Raw genomic sequence first — 22,912 nt, 5'->3', positions numbered from 1 at the left:
GGAAATTAAAGAATTTTTATTTATTTATTTGACAGAGAGAGATCACAAGTAGGCAGAAAGGCAGGCAGAGAGAGGAAGGGAAGCAGGCTCCCCGCTGAGGAGAGAGCCAGACGCGGGGCTCGATCCCAAGACCCCGAGATGATGACACGAGCCAAAGGCAGCGGCTTAACCCACTGAGCCACCCAAAAGGAAATTAAGATCTATATATTTTTTTTCGATTAAATTGCTCAGCCCTTCAGACGGTGAATTAACTACAACTCTCAAAGAACTCCTTCGTTGTGGCTGTTATGAGAACAAGCAGTACTCTGCCAGGACTCTGTACCCCCAAATCCAGCTAGGCGCCCAAAGGCTTCTCTTGGGTCTCGAAGCGGGGTTTCTGAGCAGCACCACCTGCCGGTTCTACACCCGTCTTCCTTGCTTTGCCCCACATCTCACCGGTGGACCGCCTTCTTTCGATCTCCGGTACCTAATCACAAACAAAGCACAATACAAAGCCGTTAGAACGATCCAGGCAGAAACGGCAGGTCTCCAAAGGTAGTAACAAGTAGATCCCCAACCCCTCGCTTCAGTGTTGGGTCGCGGAGAAACACCGCGCGGAAGGGCTACTGCAAGCGCCCCAGTACGAGGCTCTACTTCCGCCCCGCGCGGCCCCGCCCCCTCGCGACGCGACGGGCTGTCACGTGACCGTCGAGCGCGTTCCCGGCCGCTGCGGGCTCCGAGGCCGAGGAGGAAAGACTGCGAGACGGCCGCGACTGCGGCTAGAGAGGTTGGAGTCAGGGTGAGGTTCTTCGGGGAAGGGTCAAAGTCAGCCACTCTGACGTCCTAGCCCAGGGAAAGGCGTGATGGCTCGCGGTGTCACCTCCTGGAGCGACGCGCTCCGGGTCGGCCCTACACTCCGGGCCTGAGCGGGGCGGCGGCGAGGTCAGGGGCCGGTACGTAGGTGGACGCCCTTGGGCCGGCGCGGCCGCGGCTCTCGGCGCCCAGGCGTGATGGGGCAGTTCAGCTCTTCCCGCCGCCCCCACCTTGATTGCTGTCGCAGGCGAGAATACTGTGACGGGCGCTGCGTTGTCCGCCGCCGCCGCCGCAGCCCCTGCCCTGGGCGACGGCCCGGAGCTGGTCACGGTCGGGGTACGAGGGGAGGAGCAGCGGCCATTACTGCGCAGCCTCTTCCGCCAGGGTCCTCGTCTCTGCCTTTGGTGGCAACCCGGTTCCTCTTCTCTTCCCTTGGTGGTGGTGTCAGGCCTCTCCTGGGGGACCTTCCGTGCTCAAGATTTAAGGGCGGCTATGGTTTGAAGGTCCTGAGCCCTGTCTCCCCGTGTGGAGGCCTCTCCCCGGGCCTTGGGTCAGATCGCAGCCGGGGCGTACAGTTCCCTGTATTTTGTCTTTTTCCGGAGTGTCTTTGGCTACTTCCTTCTCTTCCCTCTCTCCCTCCTCCTCCTGCTCAGTGTCTGGGTCTTGCCTAGTAGGAAGAGCAGTCCCTCCACCTTGCCCTGGTTCAGCCCAGCGCTGCGTATTCTCGTTGTTTGGATGAGTAATAATCTTCGGAACAATTAAGAGATCTCTTTACCAGTTGAGCCGCCCCCCCCCCCCAGACCCTCAGTGCATCTTAAAAGCGGAGGCTGTTGCTTTGTTCTGGTTGCTGAGTACGAATTCTCTCCCTACCTCCCCCCCCCCCATCCCATCTGAAAGAGTACGGGTCTTCCATTGTTGTCGCTGTTTTATTTTCTGTAGATCTAGAGAAGGCTGTAAAACTGTTTTGCGTTTACACACACATTTGGCAACTGGAGGTTTCTCTTGTTAATCATTTCGTATATGTTTTTATTTTTCTATCCTAAGTGCCAGTTTAGTCACACTTAACCAAATTTCGAAAAGTACTCAAATTTTAAGTAAATTTTTTGTAATATTGGAACAGGGTGGAATTAAGGGAAGAATAAAGCCAAGAAATGGTAGAAAAAGCATTGTCTTTATAGCTTGACATTTCAGGCGCCTGGGTGCACTCCGCCCCCCCCCCCCCCGTGTGTGTACTTTTTAAATAGGATGAGAAAGTATAACATTGGCACTGAAAACAGTGTATAATTACAGAAATTGGAGGACTTAAGACTTTTTGTCTTTTTAGCAAATGAATCTATGTTTAGACTCTGAGAAAGACGTGGAATATAGGACACATGAAGAAATTCCCCACAGAAATAATAGGATTTATGATGTTGGCTCTGCTGTTTTCATGACCAGCAAATACTGTTTGTTTTGAGTGTCTGAGTGCTCCAAAAACACATGAAAATAGGTCAAGCAGATTTAAAGAGAAAACCAGAAAAGTGAATGCTACACTAGAAATAGATTTTTGGGTGTGTTTGTTTTAGCCTTGTGTATCTTAAATTGAAACATTTTGTTAAACCAGCTCTTCAATTTAGAATTTATTTTTCAAATGGGCCAATGTAAGTTGTAGGCAAAATTAAAATAATGGTAAACATTTGAAAGTTTTTGTTATATACTGTGTGTTAAAAACTTGGTAGAATTATAATCATCAGGGAAACTATTTTTCCAAACAGCTAGTCATCAGACATCAGGATGAAAAAGAGAAATGGCGTTTTTCTTTGAGGAGTCGCGTGTCAACTGGTAAAGTATTTTGTTTGTTTCCACTGATTTGAATTGTTAGAAGACTAGGACAGATTTTTTTTTTAATGGATCCAAAAATGATTTTTTAACTTAATATGGAAGGAAAAGTTAGTATTTAGTCTTTTCTTTTCACAATATTAGTCTGTTTAGAGATTATTTTATGTATTAGCCATTTACTGGCATGAAATGCCTGATGTACTGTTAGCTGAGTAGTTGATTTTTTTTTTCCCCAGTGTCAGTAACAGAGGGTGCTACCCTTTTTTACATTCCCCTCCCTCGTTCTTGATTGTGCCTAAGGAACATGAATTTGTGAAACAACAGGTTGGATAAGGAATAATCTTTGTGGATATGGAAACCATTTTATTAACATTCTTCTACAGCCACCTGTGCCTATTTATGGAATATTTAGTGTTTATGGCTTACTGCCTTTTGGATTAATTAAAATAAAACCTGTTAAATTTATGTTAAAGCATTTAGAATTACAGAAAAAAGAGAAGGGTTAAATAACATGGGAGTTAGGATTTGACCAGGGTCACACATATAATTAGCAACAGAGCCTTTCTCATTTACAAAATGGCTGCAGGCTTTGAAATGTCTGTTTGATGAGATGAAAAGACAGTATTTGTTCACAGTCACATTTCATGTTTTGCTTAAAATAAAATGCAGAGGCCACAGTTGGTAGGGAGATGTAAAGGTTTAATGCTTGAATATGACGAGTGTGAAGGTCATAGATTGCCATACAGTAATGTTTATAAGGGGAGTAGTAAACAATAAAGGAAGTAATTCTTTAAGATAGTGTAGTGTTGGGGCTCCTGGGCAGCTCACTTGGTTAAGTGTCCTACCCCGATCCCAACTCAGGTTTTAATTTTAGGGTCCTGAGTTCAAGCTTCATTTTGGGCTTGAATAATTTCAGTGTATGGGTATATCCCCATACAGTAATAGAAGAATGTGCAAAATATAGTGGAGGGAACAGTTTTGGGGAGGTAGTCAGAGAAAGTGGTAGTATAGTAGCATTCATAAGTTATAAAAGCTGGATTATACGAGGAGGAGGAAGTACAGAACTACAAAAGGGAGGTTTAGAGAAGTATGAATAATTTGGTATAAATAGATTATGAATCTGTGAGAGCTGTGGTAGGAGATAAGTAAGACTAGAGAGAGATTTAGATTTGAGGTCAAAAGCCTTTGAATACTGTTCTTAGGCACTTTGCCTTTATTGTATAGGCTGGAGAACCAATATGGGGCTTCGCATATGGGAAGCTCCTTTTGCCTTCTAAACATATCACTCAGAGGCTTTTCCACATGGGTAAAATAAAATCATATCAAGTATTGGCCCTCATTTAGTTGAAATGATTTTTGACTAAAGACTTCTGTTTCCCAGTATGACCTGTGTTTTCTGTAAGCTGAGTTTTAGCAGGGGATGAGAGGGAAAGCTAAAAATGGAAACATTAGGGCATTTAGGTATCTCTCTCAATTTGAGACTCTTAAGAAATACTAAGATGTATCTGCTAAATTATATCCCGTCTCTATTTTTTCGTTCACTGGTCTTGATTTTTTCCTTTTTTTTTTTGAGTTGGTATACCACAAGTTGGAAAGTTCATTGAAGTATTTTTCTTTTCTGTCACTGCTAGCTTTTATATAGAACATTTTCTGTTTTGTGTATTTTGAATTAAAGAGTAAAAACTTTTATTAAATAGCTGTCAGTAATTGGAAAAATATAGGAAGTCTTCAAATCTTTATAATTTGATGTATTTTTTAAGATTTTTATTTATTTGACAGATTACGAGTAGGCAGAGGCAGGCAGAGAGAGAGACAGGGGAGCAGGCTCTCCACTTAGCAGGGAGCCCGACGAGGGGCTTGATCGCAGGACGCCGAAGGCAGAGGCTTTAACCCACTGAGCCACCAGGCACCCCTTATAATTTGATATTTTAGCTATTATATACTTTCCTTTTTCTTTGATAAGTTCTTTTGAAAAGATAATCATTTATTTGAATCTGTTATGTGGAGAAAAATGGTGGTTTTTTGATTTTGTGACTGACTTGAAAAGTGGAACTGTAATTAGTCCTATTTTCAGAGAAGATAACAGCATATTCAGATAATAGAAGTGTGAATTTGTTGAGTGGTCACAGATTATAAATAGTATGGTATTACTTTATTTTCAGTTATACTTATTTACTAATTGGTTGAGTGGGTAAATGACTTAAATTCACTGACGGTCTCTAAACTCATATATTTTGAAATTTAGTCTGTCATCTTTTTCCCCTAGAATTGTTAAGGGGCAGAAATATGTAATGTAGTTTCAGATCTTTTCTTTTTTTTTCTTTTTTTTTTTAAGTTTTTTTATTTATTTGACAGACAGATCACAGTAGGCAGAGAGAGGGGAAGGGAAGCAGGCTCCCTGCTGAGCAGACAGCCCTACTCGGGGCTTGATCCTAGGACCCTCCCTGGGACCATGACCTGAGCTGAAGGCAGAGGCTTTAGTCCACTGAGCCACCCAGGTGCCCCAAATCTTTTCTCTTTTTATATTACCTTCCTAATAGTTCTTTTCTGTACAAATTTTCACCTAAAGAAAGTTGGTATTTGCATATCAAAATAGTGTGGTAAATTTTACTATAGTAATTCATAAATTATATTGAGTCCGGTGTATAATTTATAAATCATTCATTGAAGCAAGAATTATGTATGTTTTAATTATTTATGTTTACCAAATTAATTCTGGCTTATAGTTAGAATTCACTATTTTATCTTACATCTTTGTATGAAAGGAAAAGCCTCCCTCTCCCCTCACTAAAAAAAAAAATCTTCAGTTACAAATTAGAAATTTTCTAAGGACTACTACATATGACCATTCTGAATATTTATTTACATGCTATGCCCTGTCTTATGTCCACTTGGCATTGTAATTCTCAGAGGTTATAGTGGATGAATCAGCTTGGGAGAATTGGTATCACTGAAACTAGTCAGTTTTGATTATAACACAAAATGCAGTTTTCTGTTTTATCTGTGTCAGCAAAGGTGTGAAGAAAGTAACATGGAGTTCATTTTCTTAATTCAGCAATTCTGGTAATAAATTGCCAGTTTGGTATGTCAAAAGATTGTTAATACGCAAGACATTCTAAACTGGCATTGCCCAATATGATAGCCACTAGCCACATAGAGCTGTTGAGCACTTGGTAAGTGGCTAGTCTGAACTGAGTTAGTGCTGTAGGTATAAAATAAATACCAAATTTCAAAGAGTATATACATGAAAATATAAAATACCACATTTATAATTTATATGAAATTTGGAAGTGGTAATGTTTTAAATATTTGGGGTTAAAGTATTTAAATTAATTTTACCTGTTTTATTGTTCTTAATATGGCTAATAGAAAATTTCAAATTACAAATGGGGCTTGCATCATATTTCTCTTTGGTTTTGCTGTTCTAGACTTCTCTGAGATAGAGTACACCGAAGAAGAAAAGTTTTTTTTAAGGAAACACTTTAAAAGTGTTTTTAAGACACTTTTAAAGAAACACTTCCCATCTCCCAATATTGATAGCTTTGTGATTTGGGGTTAAATCCTTATGGGTTTGGGTTTCCTCATTTATAAAATGGGTATAGTCATATATACAGGGTTGTTTTAAGGTTATCAAGAGCTTCATGAACTTTCTAGTATGCATATGAACCACCTGGAGATCTGATTCTTGCTATGGAATGGGGCTCCAGATTTTTCATTTGTAAGGGACTCCCAGGTAAATGCTGATATAGTTGTTGGGGACACAGTTTGTATAGCTAGGATCTAGAATACTACATAGATTTTAGTTTATTTTCCTCCCCCCTAACTGTTATCCATTTAGGGTCCACTTGAAAATTATCCATGGGATATAGGAATTGGAAAAGTCACTGTAGCTTGCAAGATTTACTAAAACTGGTTTTATTCTTGTTTTTTTATCCTCATTCTGGAGAATTCATTGCCAGTGAACAAAGCTGTAGGTGAATGATGTGCTTGTCAAAAGATGTAAAGATGGCTTGAATCTTACATTTGTAAATGTATTAACTTCCCTCTGTTGTATTTTAAGCTCTTTAAAGAAATGATTAGAACTTGGTTATCTTTATATCTTTAGTGGCTGGCTTGTTCACAGAACTCAAATGGTGTTATGTGAATAAATTTGTTTCAGTATTTTATTTTTCTCAACAGTTACTTTAAGAAGTTATTCCTTCATCCAAGAAATAACACTTCAAGTCAGCAAAACCTGATTGGCAGTTTACTGACCATTTAGAGATAAAAGACAGTCTTTATCTTCAGGAGGTTGATGGTTTAATAGAAAGTTAAAAGCAAACAAATAATTTCAGTGTATGGGTTATCCCCATACAGTAATAGGAGAATGTACAAAATATAGTAGAGGGAACAAATTTTGGGAGATAGTCAGAGAAAGTGGTAGTATAGTAAAATTCATAAGCTGTAAAAGAGCTAGATTGTTTTAGGAGGAGGAAGTACAACACTACAAAGGGGAGGTTTAGGGAAGTATGAGTAATTTGTTACACAACTAGGTTATGAATCCGTGAGAGTGGTGGTAGGAGATAAGTAAGACTAGAGAGAGATTTAGGTTTGAGGTCAAAAGCCTTTGAATTCTGTCCTTAGGAGCTTTGCCTTTATTGTATAGATTGAAGAACCAAAATGGGGCTTCACATATGGGAGGCCCATTTTGCCTTTTCAGCATATCATTCAGAGGCTTAAATTTGAGGGGTGTTACTGAAGCATGATAGACTGAACAGTAGTTCAGATGAGAGGTGATACATGTCTGAACTGAGGACACTAGCAATGGCAAGAGAGTAGAGGATAGATTCCAAAGGTGTTCAGGATAAAAGTTGACAGAATTTGGTTGGAGAGATGAGAAATGAGATGAGAGATGAGAAAAGGATTTTCTGTTTTTCTCTATCTGCATTCCTTGATTAAAGCATGGAAACTGAGATGTCACTTTGTAAGATGCGTGCAGACATGGGGGTTTGTGGAGAATGTTTAGACGAGAGACAGATGTGAAAGACAAGTATTCTATTAAGAAAGAAGTTAAAATGATTGGGTTCCAGATTGGGCAGGAAAAGAAATGAGACTGTCAACTGCCTAAGAAAAGAAGGCTGTCAAGAAACTAGAGGTCCTTGTGAAATTAAACAGTTGTGGGCATGAGTAAGTTAGCTGGAAGGACCAGAGTTTGTAATCTAAGACAGAGATTACAATTTTAGAGAGGTAGCACTGTAGGTGATTTATAGTTCCACGTGTATCATCATATTTTTTTGCTGGATGGACAGGGAGATGAAATTTACTGAATTTAGGATAATAGGAATTGAAAACGGAGTACAGTTTTTCTCAAAGTGGATTTGATGGATGATTACCTGCATCACTTTCACTTAAGGGGAGATTCCCGGCTTAAACGCCATCCAGGTCTACTGGCCTAGAGTGTCCCGGGTTAGGGCCCGAGAATGTATATCTCTAATAAGCAGCCTCAGTGGGGCTAGATTAAGAACCTCTTAGTTAGGAGTTGGAATGGGTCATATTTAAACTGGTTCACAGTAATGTGTCAGAAGTTAGGATGGAGAGGATGATGAATAGTGAAAATTAAGTCACTGCCTTAAAGGTTAAGCTAGAAGAGCTGTAGGTAATTACATAGTCAGTGGTGAGCCTTCAAAGAAATACTGTTCTTGTTAAGAGTAATAATGATAGAATAGTAGAATGTTTCCTCCTGTCCTGTGTGTAAAAATGGGCAGTTTCTGTTTTGAGTACCTGTAGAACAGAAATGAATGACATCTCCTGTGGTGCCATGGAAGTTGTAGGCACCTAAATGGTAAAGTAAAAGGGTTTGTGGTGGGGAGTACGGGCGGTGGTCATGACAATGGAGTCCATATAATGTGTGGACTAAGTTTCCAAAGTCTGTATAACGAAAAGGTTATTTAGAAACTTTTTTTGAGTCACTTTTGAAAATCCTCTGGTTCTAAAACAGATGATTGTAATGTTAAACATTAAGTAGGATAAGCTGGCTCATATTAAAATCTCACTGGGAAAAATTTCTATAAAAGATAAATAATTTATCTTTAAACACTAAAACCCCTATATTGTGAGAGGCACATGGAACTGGAAGAATTCGACTCTTCCCTCTTGCTGATTCGACTCTTCCCTCTTGCTGTTACGGTGAGGCTTACAGTCTTTTTAGTCCTTATGTTTGCTTGATTCTGAGTTCTGTGTTGTGATGTGCCTCCGGCACTGGACATCGTGAAGTGGCAGGAGAGAATACTAAAAGAAGGATTAATGGCTGAAATGTTTTGGTTGGTGCTTCTGGATTCCCTGAATAAGAGGCATCTTGGGAGAAGTTTGGTTTAACAATTGTAAACTTGGATATACATATACATAGCCGGAGGTTCTAGTCTTTTCACACACTACTTTCTTGTAGAAAGGCAGTGGCTATGAAATACATTGCATGTGGGCTAATTTGTCCATATAGAACCTGATTGACTTTAAAAACATTTTTATTGTGATAAAATAAAATAAAATAATTTAAAATTCACCATCTTCGCCATTTTAAATGTACAACTCATTGTCATTAATTACATCCACAATGTTGTGCAACCATCGCTACTATACATTTCCACAGCTTCATCATTTTAACCAGAAATTCTGTATCCATTAAGCAGTAACCCTGTTTGCTCCTCTCCCTTGCCCCTGGTAACTTACCTACTTTCTGTCTCTGAATATACCTATATTCTTTCTTTTTCTTTTTTTTAAGATTTTTATTTATTTATTTCACAAAGATCACAAGTAGGCAGAGCAGCAGGCAGAGAGAGGGGGGAAGCAGGCTTCCTGCTGAGCAGAGAGCCCGATGAGGGGCTCAGTCCCAGGACCCTGAGATCATGACCAGAGCAGAAGGAAGAGGCTTAACCCACTAACCCACCCAGGTGCCCCGGAATATGCCTATTTTCAGTACTTCATTTAAGTGGAATCCTAGTATTTGTCCTTTTGTGTCTGGCTTATTTCACTTAGCAAAATACTTTCAAGGTGTATCCATGTTATAGTATGTATCAGGACTTCCTTTCTTTCTATGGGTAAATAATACTCCATTGTATTTGTATACCACATTTTGTTTATTCTTCTGTTGATGGGTGCTTGGGTTGTGTCCACCTTTGATTTTTGTGAATAATTCTGCAGAGAGCATTGGTGTACAAGTATCTGTTTCCGTCTTTATTTTCAATTCTTTTGGATATTTACCTGGGAGTGGAATTGCTGGATTATATGATAATTCTGTTCAATTTTTTTGAGGAACCACCAAACGTCACAGTGGCTGGACTAGTTTTCATTCCCATCAGTAGTGTACAAGGGTTCCAGTTTTCCACATTCTCACCAATGCTTCCTGTCCCCCCCCCTTTTTTTAATTATAGCCATCCTAACAGATGTGAAGCAGCAGTTCGTGTGGTTTTGATTTACATTTCCCCTGATAACAAATAATATTGAGCATCTTTTCATGTATTTATTGGCGGTTTCTACATCTTCTTTGAAGAAGTATCTATTTATTTATTTATCTATTTATCTTTTTCTTTGAAAAAGTATCTTTTGTCCATTGAAAAAAAATTCTTTGTCCTTTTGTTGTTGAGTTGTAGGCATTCTTTAATGTATTGTGGATATGAAATCCTTACCAGTACATGATTTGTTTTTTTTGTTTTGTTTTTTTACCAGTACATGATTTGTAAAGATTCTCTCCCATTCTGTAGGTTGACTTAACTTGCTTGACAATGTCCTTTAACGTCCAGAAGTTTTAGTTTTGATGAAGTCCACCATTTGCTTTTTCTTTTATTACCCATGCTTTTGGTGTCATTCATATCTAGGAATCCATTGCAAAACCCAGCTTCCTAAAGATAAACCCGTCTGTTTTCGTCTAAGGGTTGTATGGTTTTATCCCATTTTAGGTAGTTGGTCTGTCTTGAGTTAGTTTTGTATGTGGTGTGAAGTAGGGATCCAACTTCATTCTTTTGCAATGGGCGGTTTCTGTTTGGAGTAGCCTGTAAGAAATGAATGGCACTTCCAGTACTGTGTTGAATAGCAGTGGTGAAAGCTGGTATCCTTGTTTTGAAATTTTCTCATTTTTAAGATAAAATTTGCCACTGAATTTTTTTAAATGATTGTACATAATTGACTAATTTTACTGATCTTAATCTTTGTAGAAGTTGATGAAATAATTTCTTTTGCAGCACAGAATGAACCAGCCATGGAAGACAAAATACCTCACACTGTTTGACTGCCTGTGAAGATGATTGTTTATTTTTGTGACAGACAGCTGTGGGATCTGTAATAGAAATGTAAGTATGGCATCATGGTTTGTCCCAAAGATGCAGTTGATAAAATGCAATTAGCCAAGTATGTTATATTTAGTCCTAATTATACAAAATGAGCATTTTGTATTGTTTTAGATGTTTTATTGAGTTAGTAATTTTATTCACGTTAAATTATTATTAATGTAGATATCCAGAAAGCTTATTAGGAGAAATTTCTATAAAAGTCAATGAAACAAGACAAAAGAATTTTCTCATAGAAGGCTAAAAAACTGGGAATTTTTAGATCTTCTAGGTTCTACTTTCTCTTTTCATACTAATTTACTTAAAAACCAAACTAGGCAGACAGTATCACATTCTATAAACAAGAGGGACTTAACAGGACTTAAAAATACTAGTTGTTAACAGGACTTAAAAATACTGTTATTAAAAGCTTGTTTAGCTAAATTGAAGTGTTCTTTAAATTGATTTTTTAAAATAAAGATTTAGAGAGTGTAGGGGAGAGAGGGGCAAAGAAAGAGAGAGAGTCTTAAGCAGACTCTGTGCTGAGTGCAGAGCTCGACATGGGCTTGATCTCACAATCTTGAGATCACGACCTCAACTGAAACCACGAGTTAGACATTTAACCAGCTGCACCACCTAAGCACCGGGATTGTGATTAGTTGATTTTTAAAAAATTTAATATATTACTGCATTTTAATTGAGTTCACTCTAGCCCCCAGTTTTACCAGTTGTGTTTTTCCTATTGTTTCATTTTTGTGAAATATGCTTTAAAATATTACATTACCATGATTTTGCCCATTTTGAATGTCATTCTATTCTTGATGTATATTTTTACATGATGAACATATTTCTGTCTTCCAAGTTAATATGAACATTATCCAACCTCTAGGTATTATTTCACATGTTATTTCAGGTTGACATGTAACCATTGCTATCTACTTCAATATGATGCTTTAATTATATATTAAAAGTATGGCAGTATCGTTCTTAGTGTTGAGAATCTGATAAAAGAAAAGTGAAACCTATAAGCATTTTTCTTTAAAATTGGGGCAAATAGGGTGCCTGGGTGGCTCAGTGGGTTAAGCTGCTGCCTTTGGCTTAGGTCATGATCTTAGGGTCCTGGGATCGAGTCCCGCATCGGGGTTTCTGCTTAGCAGGGAGCCTGTTTCCCTCTCTCTCTCTGCCTGCCTCTCTGCATACTTGTGATCTCTCTCTGTCAAATAAATAAATAATCTTTAAAAAATAAATAAATAAAATTGGGGCAAATATGTCTTATTTAATCTTATTCATATGTTATCTGCCCATGTGTGTGTTTGTGTGTTTGTGTGTGTGTGTGTGTGTGTGTGTGTGTGTGTGTGTGTGTGTGTTTAAATCCTGTAGGTTAAATATTATAGGTGCTGGTCATCAAGGAGCTAGATTGTGGTCTAGGAAGTGAACCATAAATATTAATTAAACAGTGGAAGAAATGCCATATTGAGGTAATAATAAGATGCTTTTGGAACTGAGAGGATTTAGTCCCTCTGATGGTCCAGAGTGAGAAGAACTTTTAGCCTGATCTTGAAGAATAAACAGAATTTTAACAAGCTGAGAAAATTAGGAAATGTTTTTCAAGTCAGGGGAATGAGGGAGGGGCACAGCTCCCTAAATATCAGGGTATCTTAGGGGAGTCAGGGAGCAATCCCATGTGGCAAAGTGCGGTAGATAGGAAGAGATGTCAGAGTTGGTAAAGGGAGTGAGTATTGAGTACCTCCTATATTGCTAGGAGCTTACTGGGTATTTTATTTAGATTATTGAATTTAATTACTGTGAAAAATGATAATAGCTTATTTATTGGTGAAGAAACAGAAGTAGAAAGATGGAATCATTTGCCCTAGGTCAGTGTTTTCCAAATTTCTCTGTTAAAAACTTGTTAAAAACACAGATTTTTAGACTATAAAGCAGATATGTGCGAATTTCCAGGGTAGAGCACACCAGCTAATTCTTTCTTTTGGAGAGGTTTGGGAAATGCTTTCCAAGGTCCATGTATTAAAAATAAATGATGGAGCCAGGATTCTAGTTAAGTCTGCGTTACTCTAAAGGCTTATGTCAATGTACTCGGAAGCCAGTGCTTAGGAATTTGGATTAGATAATGTAGGCAGTAGAAAACTTGAAGATTGGAAAGAAGACTAATTAGACATGATTAAACTGAGAAAAAGGCATGAGGAGGAGAAAGGACCGAAGTCAGGGAGTCTACTTGGGAGGTTAGTACAAGAGTGTATCCAAGAAGCCAGAATTGGGATTACAGGCTTTGGGAATAAAGGGCATACATTCTAAAGGTTTCTGTTACGGAAAAGAGAAGTGGCTAAGGAATAAGGGAGCATCCAGAATGGCTCCGAGTTTTAGGCAAGATCAAAAACAGGAAAGAGAATGAATGTTTAGGAGAGCAGAAATTTTGATTTTAGTCCTGTTTTATTTTAGGTTCTTGGAGAATATTGAGGTAAATTCTTTGAATACAGATTGGAAATACAGGTGGCATGTTCTGGATATTAGATTTTTGGAGTCGTGGTAGTATATGTATTAATTTGAAATATTCAGTAGACTGTGTGGACACAGAATATAGTGTGAAAATAGGATCACAGACAGCACCTTTGTGAAGAATACTGGTACTTAAGGGCAACTAGAGAAAAGAGAAAACAATAAAATAGAAAGGAAAATTGGGAGAAAGTACCATCATGAAAATGCACAGTATAAAGTTTTAGAAAAAGAGTTGGTGGTCATAACATTCAGTGCAGTGGAATCAAAGTCTATTGAGAACAGAGATCATTAAACTAAGCATGGTAGTTGATACTGAAATTTAGGGGTAGAGAATATGAACCAAAATCTTGAGGGAATTGGGATGGTACTAACACCAGAAATTGAGGGGGCTTAGCTTTTCAAAACAACTAGCGGTACTCTCTCTTGAGCCAAGAGGACTGATGATAAGGTAGAGTAAGGATAAAGATAAATTTCAGGGATTCACCCTTACTAATTTTTGAATGATAACGGAGTCCAGGATATCTCTAAACTAAGAAGTTGGAGAAGTTGTGTAATAGTCTTTGGGGGAATAGGGAAAGGAAGTTGTCTTGACTGAGTGAAGAGTTATTGATAGGAGGATTGATAGTCTCTGGGAAATCAAAATAGCTATGTGTGTTGCTTACAACTTTTACACCATACATTTCACTATAAAAGTGGAAATTTTCATGAGTTTAATAGTTAACTTTTATTAAGTCTTCTCCTTGCTTGACCCGTCTTTTTTTCAAAGGTCTCCCTTGGAGCTTTTTTGGTGGTGGTGTCTCTTTATTCCCCATCTCTCTCCGACCATTTCTTAATATCTTTTGTAAGCTAATTTGCCTCATTAGTAAACACTGAAATAATCCAAGGTTCTGTGGTTGGGCCTTTTGTCTGCTCTCTCTACAGGTTTAATTTGGGCATTCACTCATTTTCGTGTCTCCATAAAGAACCATGTATTGGTGACTCATCAGACTTTTTTTCAGGTTAGATTTCTTCAGAGTACCAGTCTAGTAAATTGAGCTGTCAACTACCTGTCTTCATCCAGAGATCTTAAAAGTATCTCAAAGTCATTATGTCTGAAACCGTACTCTCTTCTCAGATTCTGAATCGTGATGGGTGTGCCATCAATGATCAGAAAGCAAATACTTACATTTCCTAAGTATTTCTTGTATTCATTTGTTGGAACCTTACATCTGCATCCTCCCTCCCATTATCTTCTATCTGATTTACTATAAATCCTACTTTTTTTTGCCCCATGCCACTGAGTCTTCCTCCAAAAAGCTGTCCAAATGATTTTAATAAACAACTAAGCCTATCACTTCCTTACATAAAACCTTTCAGTGAATTCCTTTTGCCTATTTAGGAGTTCATATGTAGACCAGCTTCATAGAGATCCTGAACCCTTTGAAATTATATGTAACATTTCATCAGATTGTTCTTAATAATGCTGTAATCTAGAAATGTTTAAGAACCTGGGGTACCTGGGTGGCTCAGTTTGTTAAGCGTCCGCCTTCAGCTCAAGTCATAATCCCAGGGTCCTGAGATTGAGCCCCGCATTGGGCTTCTTGCTCAGAAGGAGCCTGCTTCTCAGCCTGCCACTCCCCCTTCTTGTGCTCACATACGTGCTCACATTCTCTCTCTCTCTCTCTCTCGGACAAATAAAGTTTTTTAAAATAAATACATAATAAATAAAATGTTCAAAACCATTGGTATTTAGAGAAAATGTTTAAGTTTACTAAGATAACATAATGTACAAGGTCTTTGCAGCATTTCCTCTTGGGTAGTATATTTTATCATGGCCATATTTATCATGGAGGCATTCATTAGTAGCTAAGAGTGCAGACTGAAGTTGGTCCATCTGGGTTTGAAACATAGATTTGGAATTGGCTTAGTCATTTACGAATGGAGCCTGTGACTTTGGGCGTATCACCTGAGCTTTCTATATTTTCCTTATCTGTAAAATGAGTCCAAAATAGTGGACCCATTTTATAGGGTAATCTGAGGATTAGATGTAAAGTATTTCAAACAATACTCTCCCTCAAATAAAATTTAAAAAATAAAGTGGGGGGAGAGGGGTGCAGGGCCTGAATGGCTCAGTCAGTTAATCATCTGCCTTGGGCTCAGGTCATGATCCTGGGGTCCTGAGCCCTGCATTGGGCTCCCTGTTCCACAGGGAGTCTGCTTCTCCCTCCCCTCCTGCTCTCTCTTTCAAATAAATCTTAAAAAAAAAAAAAAAAGAATTTCATTAACAGTTGATTTATTTAACCTAAATTGAAAGATATGTAAGAATACTTGCGCTCCCATTCTGTATCTAATTTTAGTTCTTTCTGTTCCCAAAATGTTTAAAGTAATACTGAGGTTTAAATAAAGCAGTAGGACCTGATGAATTAAAAGAGGTTTTCATATTCAGGTTTATGCTTTCATTTAATTTATTCAATTTACAATAATTTTGAGTTGAATGTGAATTATCCCAACTTTACTGGTGAGAAGGCTGAAGACTCAGAAGCATGGTGTGAGTGTGTGATTTTTTTAAAAACCTCTTACAGGTACATTAGGTACTGCTTATATTTGGCAGAATTGAAAGTAATGTACATAGACGGTTACCGCAGTATAAAGTTTCTTGGAACAGACAAAAGTATTCTGAATTTTTTGCCAAAGGTAAATCGAAATATGTGGTATTCTATCTCTTGTCATTTTGGGAAGTACTAAGATTTTGTATTTAAGAAATACATATGAGTTGTAGGGAGCCTAACACAATGTATTGTGCCCGGCCAGTTCTTTCTGGGGAAATAGGAGGACAGCATTGATTAAACAGTTGAGAAGCAAGTGCTTTCACTTGCTTCACTTAGATTGTTAAGTGACAAGATCTTTGAAGGCAAGTGTTTATTTCAAAATATTTTGAAGCTCTTTTAAGTGCCTACCACATGTTAGAGTTCCTATCTGGTAGAACTTAACATAGGTTGGGAAAAAGTTACAGTTTGCTAGTTTGTGTAACCTAGAGTTTCTGGTAAAGGAGTTGATTGGAAATGGAATTAAAGGTTGAAAAAAGGTTTGGAAATCAAGTATTTCATAGTAATCTGTTCTTTCCACTGAGACTGCGAGCCACTTCCTTTTCTAGACAGATACAATCTTTCCCAAAACTTGCTATCATTTTGAACCTTGTGTATTGTAGAACCAAGGACACAGGAGAAAGCAGTAAGAGAATAGATTGTTGGACTGGATGTGCTGTGATTTAAAGCCTAAGAGGATTGTTTCTCAAGTTTTGATGAGCATAACTATTTTTACTGACTATAACTTTTGTAACGACTTTACCCAATTTTGAATGCTTGATCTTGGAAAAAGGCAGAAATTCTTATTTCTTGTTTAAAACAGCAGAATCAGTGGTACAGAGAGACTGTCATTCATTTTAAGCAGCAGTTAATTAATAGTTGCCCATCTCTGTGAGACCTTCACCTCTGTTTCTCAGTCCTTTTACATATCACTGGGTGCACTCCTCTATCATTTTCTGCCCTTTTAAAATATCTAGGTTGGGACACCTGGGTGGCTCAGTAGGTTAAGCATCTGCCTTTGGCTCAGGTCATGATCTCGGGGTCCTGGGATCAAGCCCCACATCGGGCTCTCTGCTCAGCAGGGAGCCTGCCTCCCCCCTCTCTCTTTGCCTGTCTCTCTGCCTACTTGTGATCTCTCTCTGTCAAATAAATAAATAAAATCTTTAAAAAATTTAAAAAAGGATTACATTTATAAAATATCTGGGTTTCCTAGTTCTATGGGATAAAAATCAAATCAGATGTTTCTTTAGCCAGGCACAAAAAGACTTTCATGATTTAGCTTCTGATCGCCTTTGTAACTTCATGTCTTGCCTATTCCATTGCTTATATGACCCAGGGCTATGTATGTGTCTCTGCCTTCAAATTCTTCCACTCCCCAGACACCTCTGCACCCCATACTTTATAGCCATGTCCATCTTCTAACCTCTCTCTCATTATTACTTTTTTTTTTAAGATTTTATTTACTTATTTGACAGAGATCACAAGTAGGCAGAGAGGCAGGTGGAGGCCGGAGCAGGGTGGGGGGGGGGGCAAGCAGGCTCCCCACTGAGCAGAAAGCCCGAGGCGGGGCTCAATCCCAGGACCCTGAGACCATGACCTGAGCCAAAGGCAGAGCCTTAACCAACTGAGCTACCAAGGTGCCCCCTCATTATTACTTTTTATAAGGATCCCAACATGTTATTGCAGGAATTAGGCCATATTGTGATACTGTGATTATCTGCTTTGCTTGCATGTGTGTTTCCTTATTTAACAAAGTAGGCATGTATCTTTAGGTCCTTCAGTACTCAGCATTGTGGGGCACTTAGGTGGCTGCATTCGGCTCAGGTCCTGATCTCAGGGTCCTGGGATCGAGCCCCACATCAACCTCCCTACTCAGCAGGAAGCCTGCTACTCCTTTCTCCCACTCCCCCTGCTTGTGTTCCCTCAGTCACTCTCTCTGTGTCAAAGAAAGAAAGAGAGAAAGAAAAGGAAAAGGAAAAAACCTCAGCATCATATATGGACTATGGTAATTTTTAAATAAAGGTTCATATGACTCAATAAGGCAGAAATTAACAAATTTTATGTGAGTGTTTAAGCCCAGTATCATCCAGTTTAACAAACCTTGCTCCTTTCCCTTTTGGGCAGTTTCAACATTCATGTCATTTTCTCCCTTTTTACAGGATTGTAACATTTGTGAAGCTTTAGTGATTACAAAGTATTTTTGTTTGGCGTTTGTGTTTTTTGTGGTTTTTGGCTGTTCTCACTTAAGTTTTATAAACTCAGATTTGTAGGTAAGGAAATTTAGACTGGATTTAACTGGGTGCTGAAGAGTAAGGAAGAGGGAGAATCAGGTTTTTAGATTTCTTATCTAGCAGTGGTTTCATTGTATAATAGCTGCCTTATTGCACGTCACCTTTCTCCCTTGGCCATCTGCAATTTATCATTATAGTCTTCAGTGTGCTGCTTCTGGGTTGATCTTTAAGTGCACTGACAGAATTTTTATACATTCCCAAGGTATATACAAGTAAATTCTTTAAAAAAATTTGTCAGGGGTGCCTGGGTGGCTCAGTGGGTTAAAGCCTCTGCCTTTGGCTCAGGTCGTGGTCCCGGGATCCTGGGATCGGGCCCTGCATCGGGCTCTCTGCTCGGCAGGGAGCCTGCTTCCTCCTCTCTCTCTCTCTGCCTGCCCCTCTGCCTACTTGTGATCTCTGTCAAATGAATAAATAAAATCTTTAAAAATAAATAAATAAATAAATAAAAATTAAAAATTTTTCAGCCAGGCGGTTTAAATTAATGTTATTTAAAGTAAAATAAAAGGGACATTCAGGTGGTTCGGTTAAGCCTCTGCCTTTAGCTCAGGTCATGATCCCAGGGTCCTGGGATTGAGCCTTGCATGGGGCTCCTTGCTAAGTGGGGAGTCTGCTTCTCCCTCTACCTGCCACTCCCTCTGATTATGCATGCTTTCTATCTGACAAATACATAAAAATCTTAAAAAATAAAACTCAAAACATCTTTTTTTTTTTTTAAGTTTGTTTATTTATTTATTCGATAGAGATCACAAGTAGGCAGAGAGGCAGGCGGGGCGGGGGAAGCAAACCACTCAGGCGCCCCTCAAAACATCTATTTTATATGATGGTACTATATTCTCCACTGAAAAACATTCATTTTCTTAGCTAATATTTGAGTGTTCTCTCTCTGCCAGGTCTTGTATGGGAATACAGAGACGAGCCAGTGATCTGTGTCTTGTCTTTACAAATCCCACCTGCTTATGGGGAAGACTTAAGTTAACAAAATAAACATACATACAAATGTAACCCTGAAATTCTAATGAGTACTAGGAATAAGAAGTACATGGTAATAAGGTATTTAAAGAAAAAAAAATAGGGTGATTTGACCTAGTCATGGAGACTTCCTCAAGAGGGATAAGATGGGTAGTAGTCAGTCCATGGGGGATGTGGAAGGCAGGAAGTAAAGAAATGTTCATATAGAGAAAACCGACTGAAGGGAGCGGCCAGTGTGGTTGGAAGCCTGATCAAGGGGAAGTCTGATAGAGATGAGGCCAGTGTGAGAGGTGGGGGGCAGGACTATTGCAGGGCTTATAGGTCCTAGTCTATCCTAAAATCAACTTTTTAAGCAAGAGGTCAGGCTAGACCAGTTAAAAGGCATTTTCACTTATTTGATAAACAGTATTTACTTGGTGGCTAGGGAACGGTAGAAATGTGTAGTAGGTGGATTCAGGAGATACTTAGGATAAAATTGATAAGACCTGCTGATGTTTTAGATGCAAGGAGTAGAAGGGCAGTTTCAGTGATGGATTTCTGGCTTGAAAAAGGTGGATAATGGTGTCATGGGGTTTGGGGTGGAGCTTTTATAGAGTAAATAAGGAAGAAACAGATAATGAGTTCAGTTTTCCTTTTTGCTCTCAAGACATCCAGGAAGAAACCTAAAATCAACTGTTAGAAATCTAGATCTAGGGCTCACTGCCATGTACTTCTCATTCCTAGCACTTAGCAGAATTGCACTGTTAACATCCATGTGTGTGTTTATTTTGTTAATGTCAGTCTTCTCCATAAGCAGGTGGGCTTTCGTTTTTGTTTTCCCATTGTCCACTATGTAGCACATGTATATAATAGATGCTTAATAATAATATGAATTGTTGAATTATATTGGAAGAGTTGAAATACAATTTTAATAGTACATGTATTTTCTTCCCTTTTCTTAGGATGGCTGGCTGTGGTGAAATTGATCACTCAATAAACATGCTTCCTACGAACAGGAAAGCGAATGAGTCCTGTGCGAATACTGCACCTTCTCTAACTGTCCCTGAATGTGCCATTTGTCTGCAAACATGTGTTCACCCAGTCAGTCTGCCTTGTAAGCATGTTTTCTGCTATCTGTGTGTAAAGGGAGCTTCATGGCTTGGAAAGCGATGTGCCCTCTGTCGACAAGAAATCCCTGAAGATTTCCTTGACAAGCCAACCTTATTGTCACCAGAAGAACTCAAGGCCGCGAGTAGAGGAAATGGTGAATATGCATGGTATTACGAAGGAAGAAATGGGTGGTGGCAGTATGATGAGCGCACTAGTAAAGAACTGGAAGACGCTTTTTCCAAAGGTAAAAAGAGCACTGAAATGTTAATTGCTGGGTTTCTGTATGTTGCTGATCTTGAAAATATGGTTCAGTACAGGAGAAACGAACATGGACGTCGCAGGAAGATTAAGCGGGATATAATAGATATACCAAAGAAGGGAGTAGCTGGACTTAGGCTGGACTGTGACGCTAATACCGTAAACCTAGCGCGAGAGAGCTCTGCTGACGGAGCGGACAGCGTATCAGCACAGAGTGGAGCTTCTTCCATTCAGCCTCTAGTGTCTTCTGTAAGGCCCCTGACATCAGTAGATGGTCAGTTAACAAGCCCTGCAACACCATCCCCTGATGCAAGCACTTCTCTGGAAGACTCTTTTGCTCATTTGCAGCTCAGCGGAGACAGCATAGCTGAAAGGAGTCATAGGGGGGAAGGAGAAGAAGAACGTGAATCACCATCTTCAGGCAGGGTACCGGCACCAGACACCTCCATTGAAGAAACCGAATCAGATGCCAGTAGTGATAGTGAGGATGTATCTGCGCTTGTTCCACAACACTCCTTGACCCAACAGAGACTTTTGGTTCCTAATGCAAACCAGACAGTATCTGATCGATCAGATCGATCAGGAACTGATCTATCAGCAGGGGGTGGAACAGTGAATGCTGGTGTCAGATCTAGAAGGCCCGATGGACAGTGCACAGTAACTGAAGTTTAAAGTCTTCCGCTCCATGCTCAAAGTTAAAATGGTTATCTGTAAATTTCTGCCCACATAACATTATACTCATCCCTGGTAGTGCATTTTTGGGAGTTGGGGTGGGTAAGGGTATAGGGAGGACAGATTTGTAATTAAAATGTCTAACATGTCTGTTGAGGAATTTATTTAATATAAGGAACTTGGCGTTAATAGTTGAGAGCGGTTTAGTAATAACCCAGTTTTCTTGAGATCTGTTTATTTTATATATTTTTAAAATTTCTTCAGTTCTTTTGGCCAACATGTGTGTATTATCTGTGCATTAACAGTCCTCATCTGACTCTTGCGTTGTGTCTTATTTTTCTGCATGGATTGAAGTAAAACCATTACTCAAATTTGGCATCTATGAGATGTTGGTATTGGTATGAACAGGAAGCTTAATTAATGTGAGAATAAATGTGAATTTGGGATTTTAAAATAGATGAATAACAGCTGTTAAATACTAAAGTTACTGAAATGGAAATGTAAAGAAAACAGCTAATAACTCATGTTTCAGAATCTTGTCTGTAACATACTTCATGGCGTTTCCCATAGGCTTTGCTGTCTAGTCCTTGTAGTTTGAGGTTTCTCTTGACCTGCATTTTTCTTTTTGATTACAGAATTTATAATTTAATAAATACTAGAGTTTATCAAAAAATAATTTGTCTGTTGTTTGCGTCTGGAAAGAGGATGGAAACATTTTGACATTTGCGGCCAAAGGTCAGTAAACAGGTGGTGGTTTGAAATGGTTGTATTCAGCTTAGTCACCTACTCAGGAAAGTTTTTTTTTCAGAGAATATTTAAACAGAATCTACAAGCAATTGCATGGAATAAGTATGTATGGAAATAAACCTAAAGCTCGTGAGACTTGAATTTCTTATATAACTGATAGTAGAGACCATACATATTAGATTTTCATTGCCAGTCTTCACTAGTGGTCTGATACTAATTAAGTGGTAGGCTTATTTGTAAACAGCATTAGTAGACACAAATTTACTTTACATAAAATGTAGAATTTGTGGTAAAATAGGAAGTCTTGGGTTAACTTGGTAATCCAGAATTTGTTTCTGAAAAATGGTAATGTGAGTTTGTCTTAATATATTTAACTCAGAACAGTAGGATCGTGTTGAAGCATATACAAGTTATTTTTAATGTTTTTCAAATGTGAATTGAATGTTACCATAGCAAATAAAAACTGTCCTTACTCTGAAAGTATCTTTTATCTCTTGTTGTGATAGGTTAGAATTGGGAGTTAATTCTTTGACTTACATGCTTTTTAGAGCCTGTATTATAAGATGATCATAAAAGTTTGAGTTGTACATTTGTATTAAGTCTACTTTTAGAATATAGCTAGTTATGGAAAAGAAAGGTCAGCTACTTTTCAGAAGAAAATAGAAATCTGATCTATAATGCAAATGTTAGAAGATGCTTCATGAGTCCTTTTGACATCTTAGGAAGTTTTGATGTAAAGTTATTAAATTTTATTATTAAGTAAACAGTAGTACTTATTACTAGTTCAGAAATTCCAGGGCATACACATAATGGCCAATTTTGTAGAGTCAGTAGACTTTCCACATGATGACTATTGTTTGGGAGAGAATTTAAGATAGAAAACTAGGTTATTAAAATACCA

General features: G+C 38.6%; 1 protein-coding gene and 1 long non-coding RNA gene across 14 annotated transcripts; one reads left to right on the top strand and one right to left on the bottom strand.

The window, feature by feature from the left end:
• LOC309864440 lies at nucleotides 1-998 on the bottom strand. Its single transcript, XR_014311524.1, has 2 exons — nucleotides 860-998; nucleotides 1-466 (listed from the first exon to the last, which is right to left on the bottom strand). It is a non-coding gene; the product is annotated as an uncharacterized lncRNA (long non-coding RNA).
• Nucleotides 632-21,937, top strand: RNF146 (ring finger protein 146). 13 transcript variants are annotated; one of them, XM_082729886.1, is made up of 4 exons: nucleotides 671-766; nucleotides 2,547-2,613; nucleotides 10,824-10,931; nucleotides 20,187-21,937. In XM_082729886.1, coding segments are annotated over exons 3-4 (1,080 nt in total). In that variant the 5' UTR covers nucleotides 671-766; nucleotides 2,547-2,613; nucleotides 10,824-10,929; the 3' UTR covers nucleotides 21,265-21,937. The 13 variants fall into 13 exon arrangements, with proteins under 13 accessions (XP_082586009.1, XP_082586004.1, XP_082586015.1 ...); XM_082729884.1 differs by having other exon boundaries at nucleotides 681-778; XM_082729890.1 differs by having other exon boundaries at nucleotides 699-766; nucleotides 10,829-10,931.
• The last annotated feature ends 975 nt before the right edge of the window (nucleotides 21,938-22,912 follow it).

The sequence above is a fragment of the Mustela nivalis genome, assembly GCF_964662115.1.
Source record: "Mustela nivalis genome assembly, chromosome: 5".
In the NCBI taxonomy this organism is placed as follows: domain Eukaryota; kingdom Metazoa; phylum Chordata; class Mammalia; order Carnivora; family Mustelidae; genus Mustela; species Mustela nivalis.
Note: the sequence above shows the minus strand (reverse complement) of the source record. Positions and strands in the feature narration are given on the sequence as shown.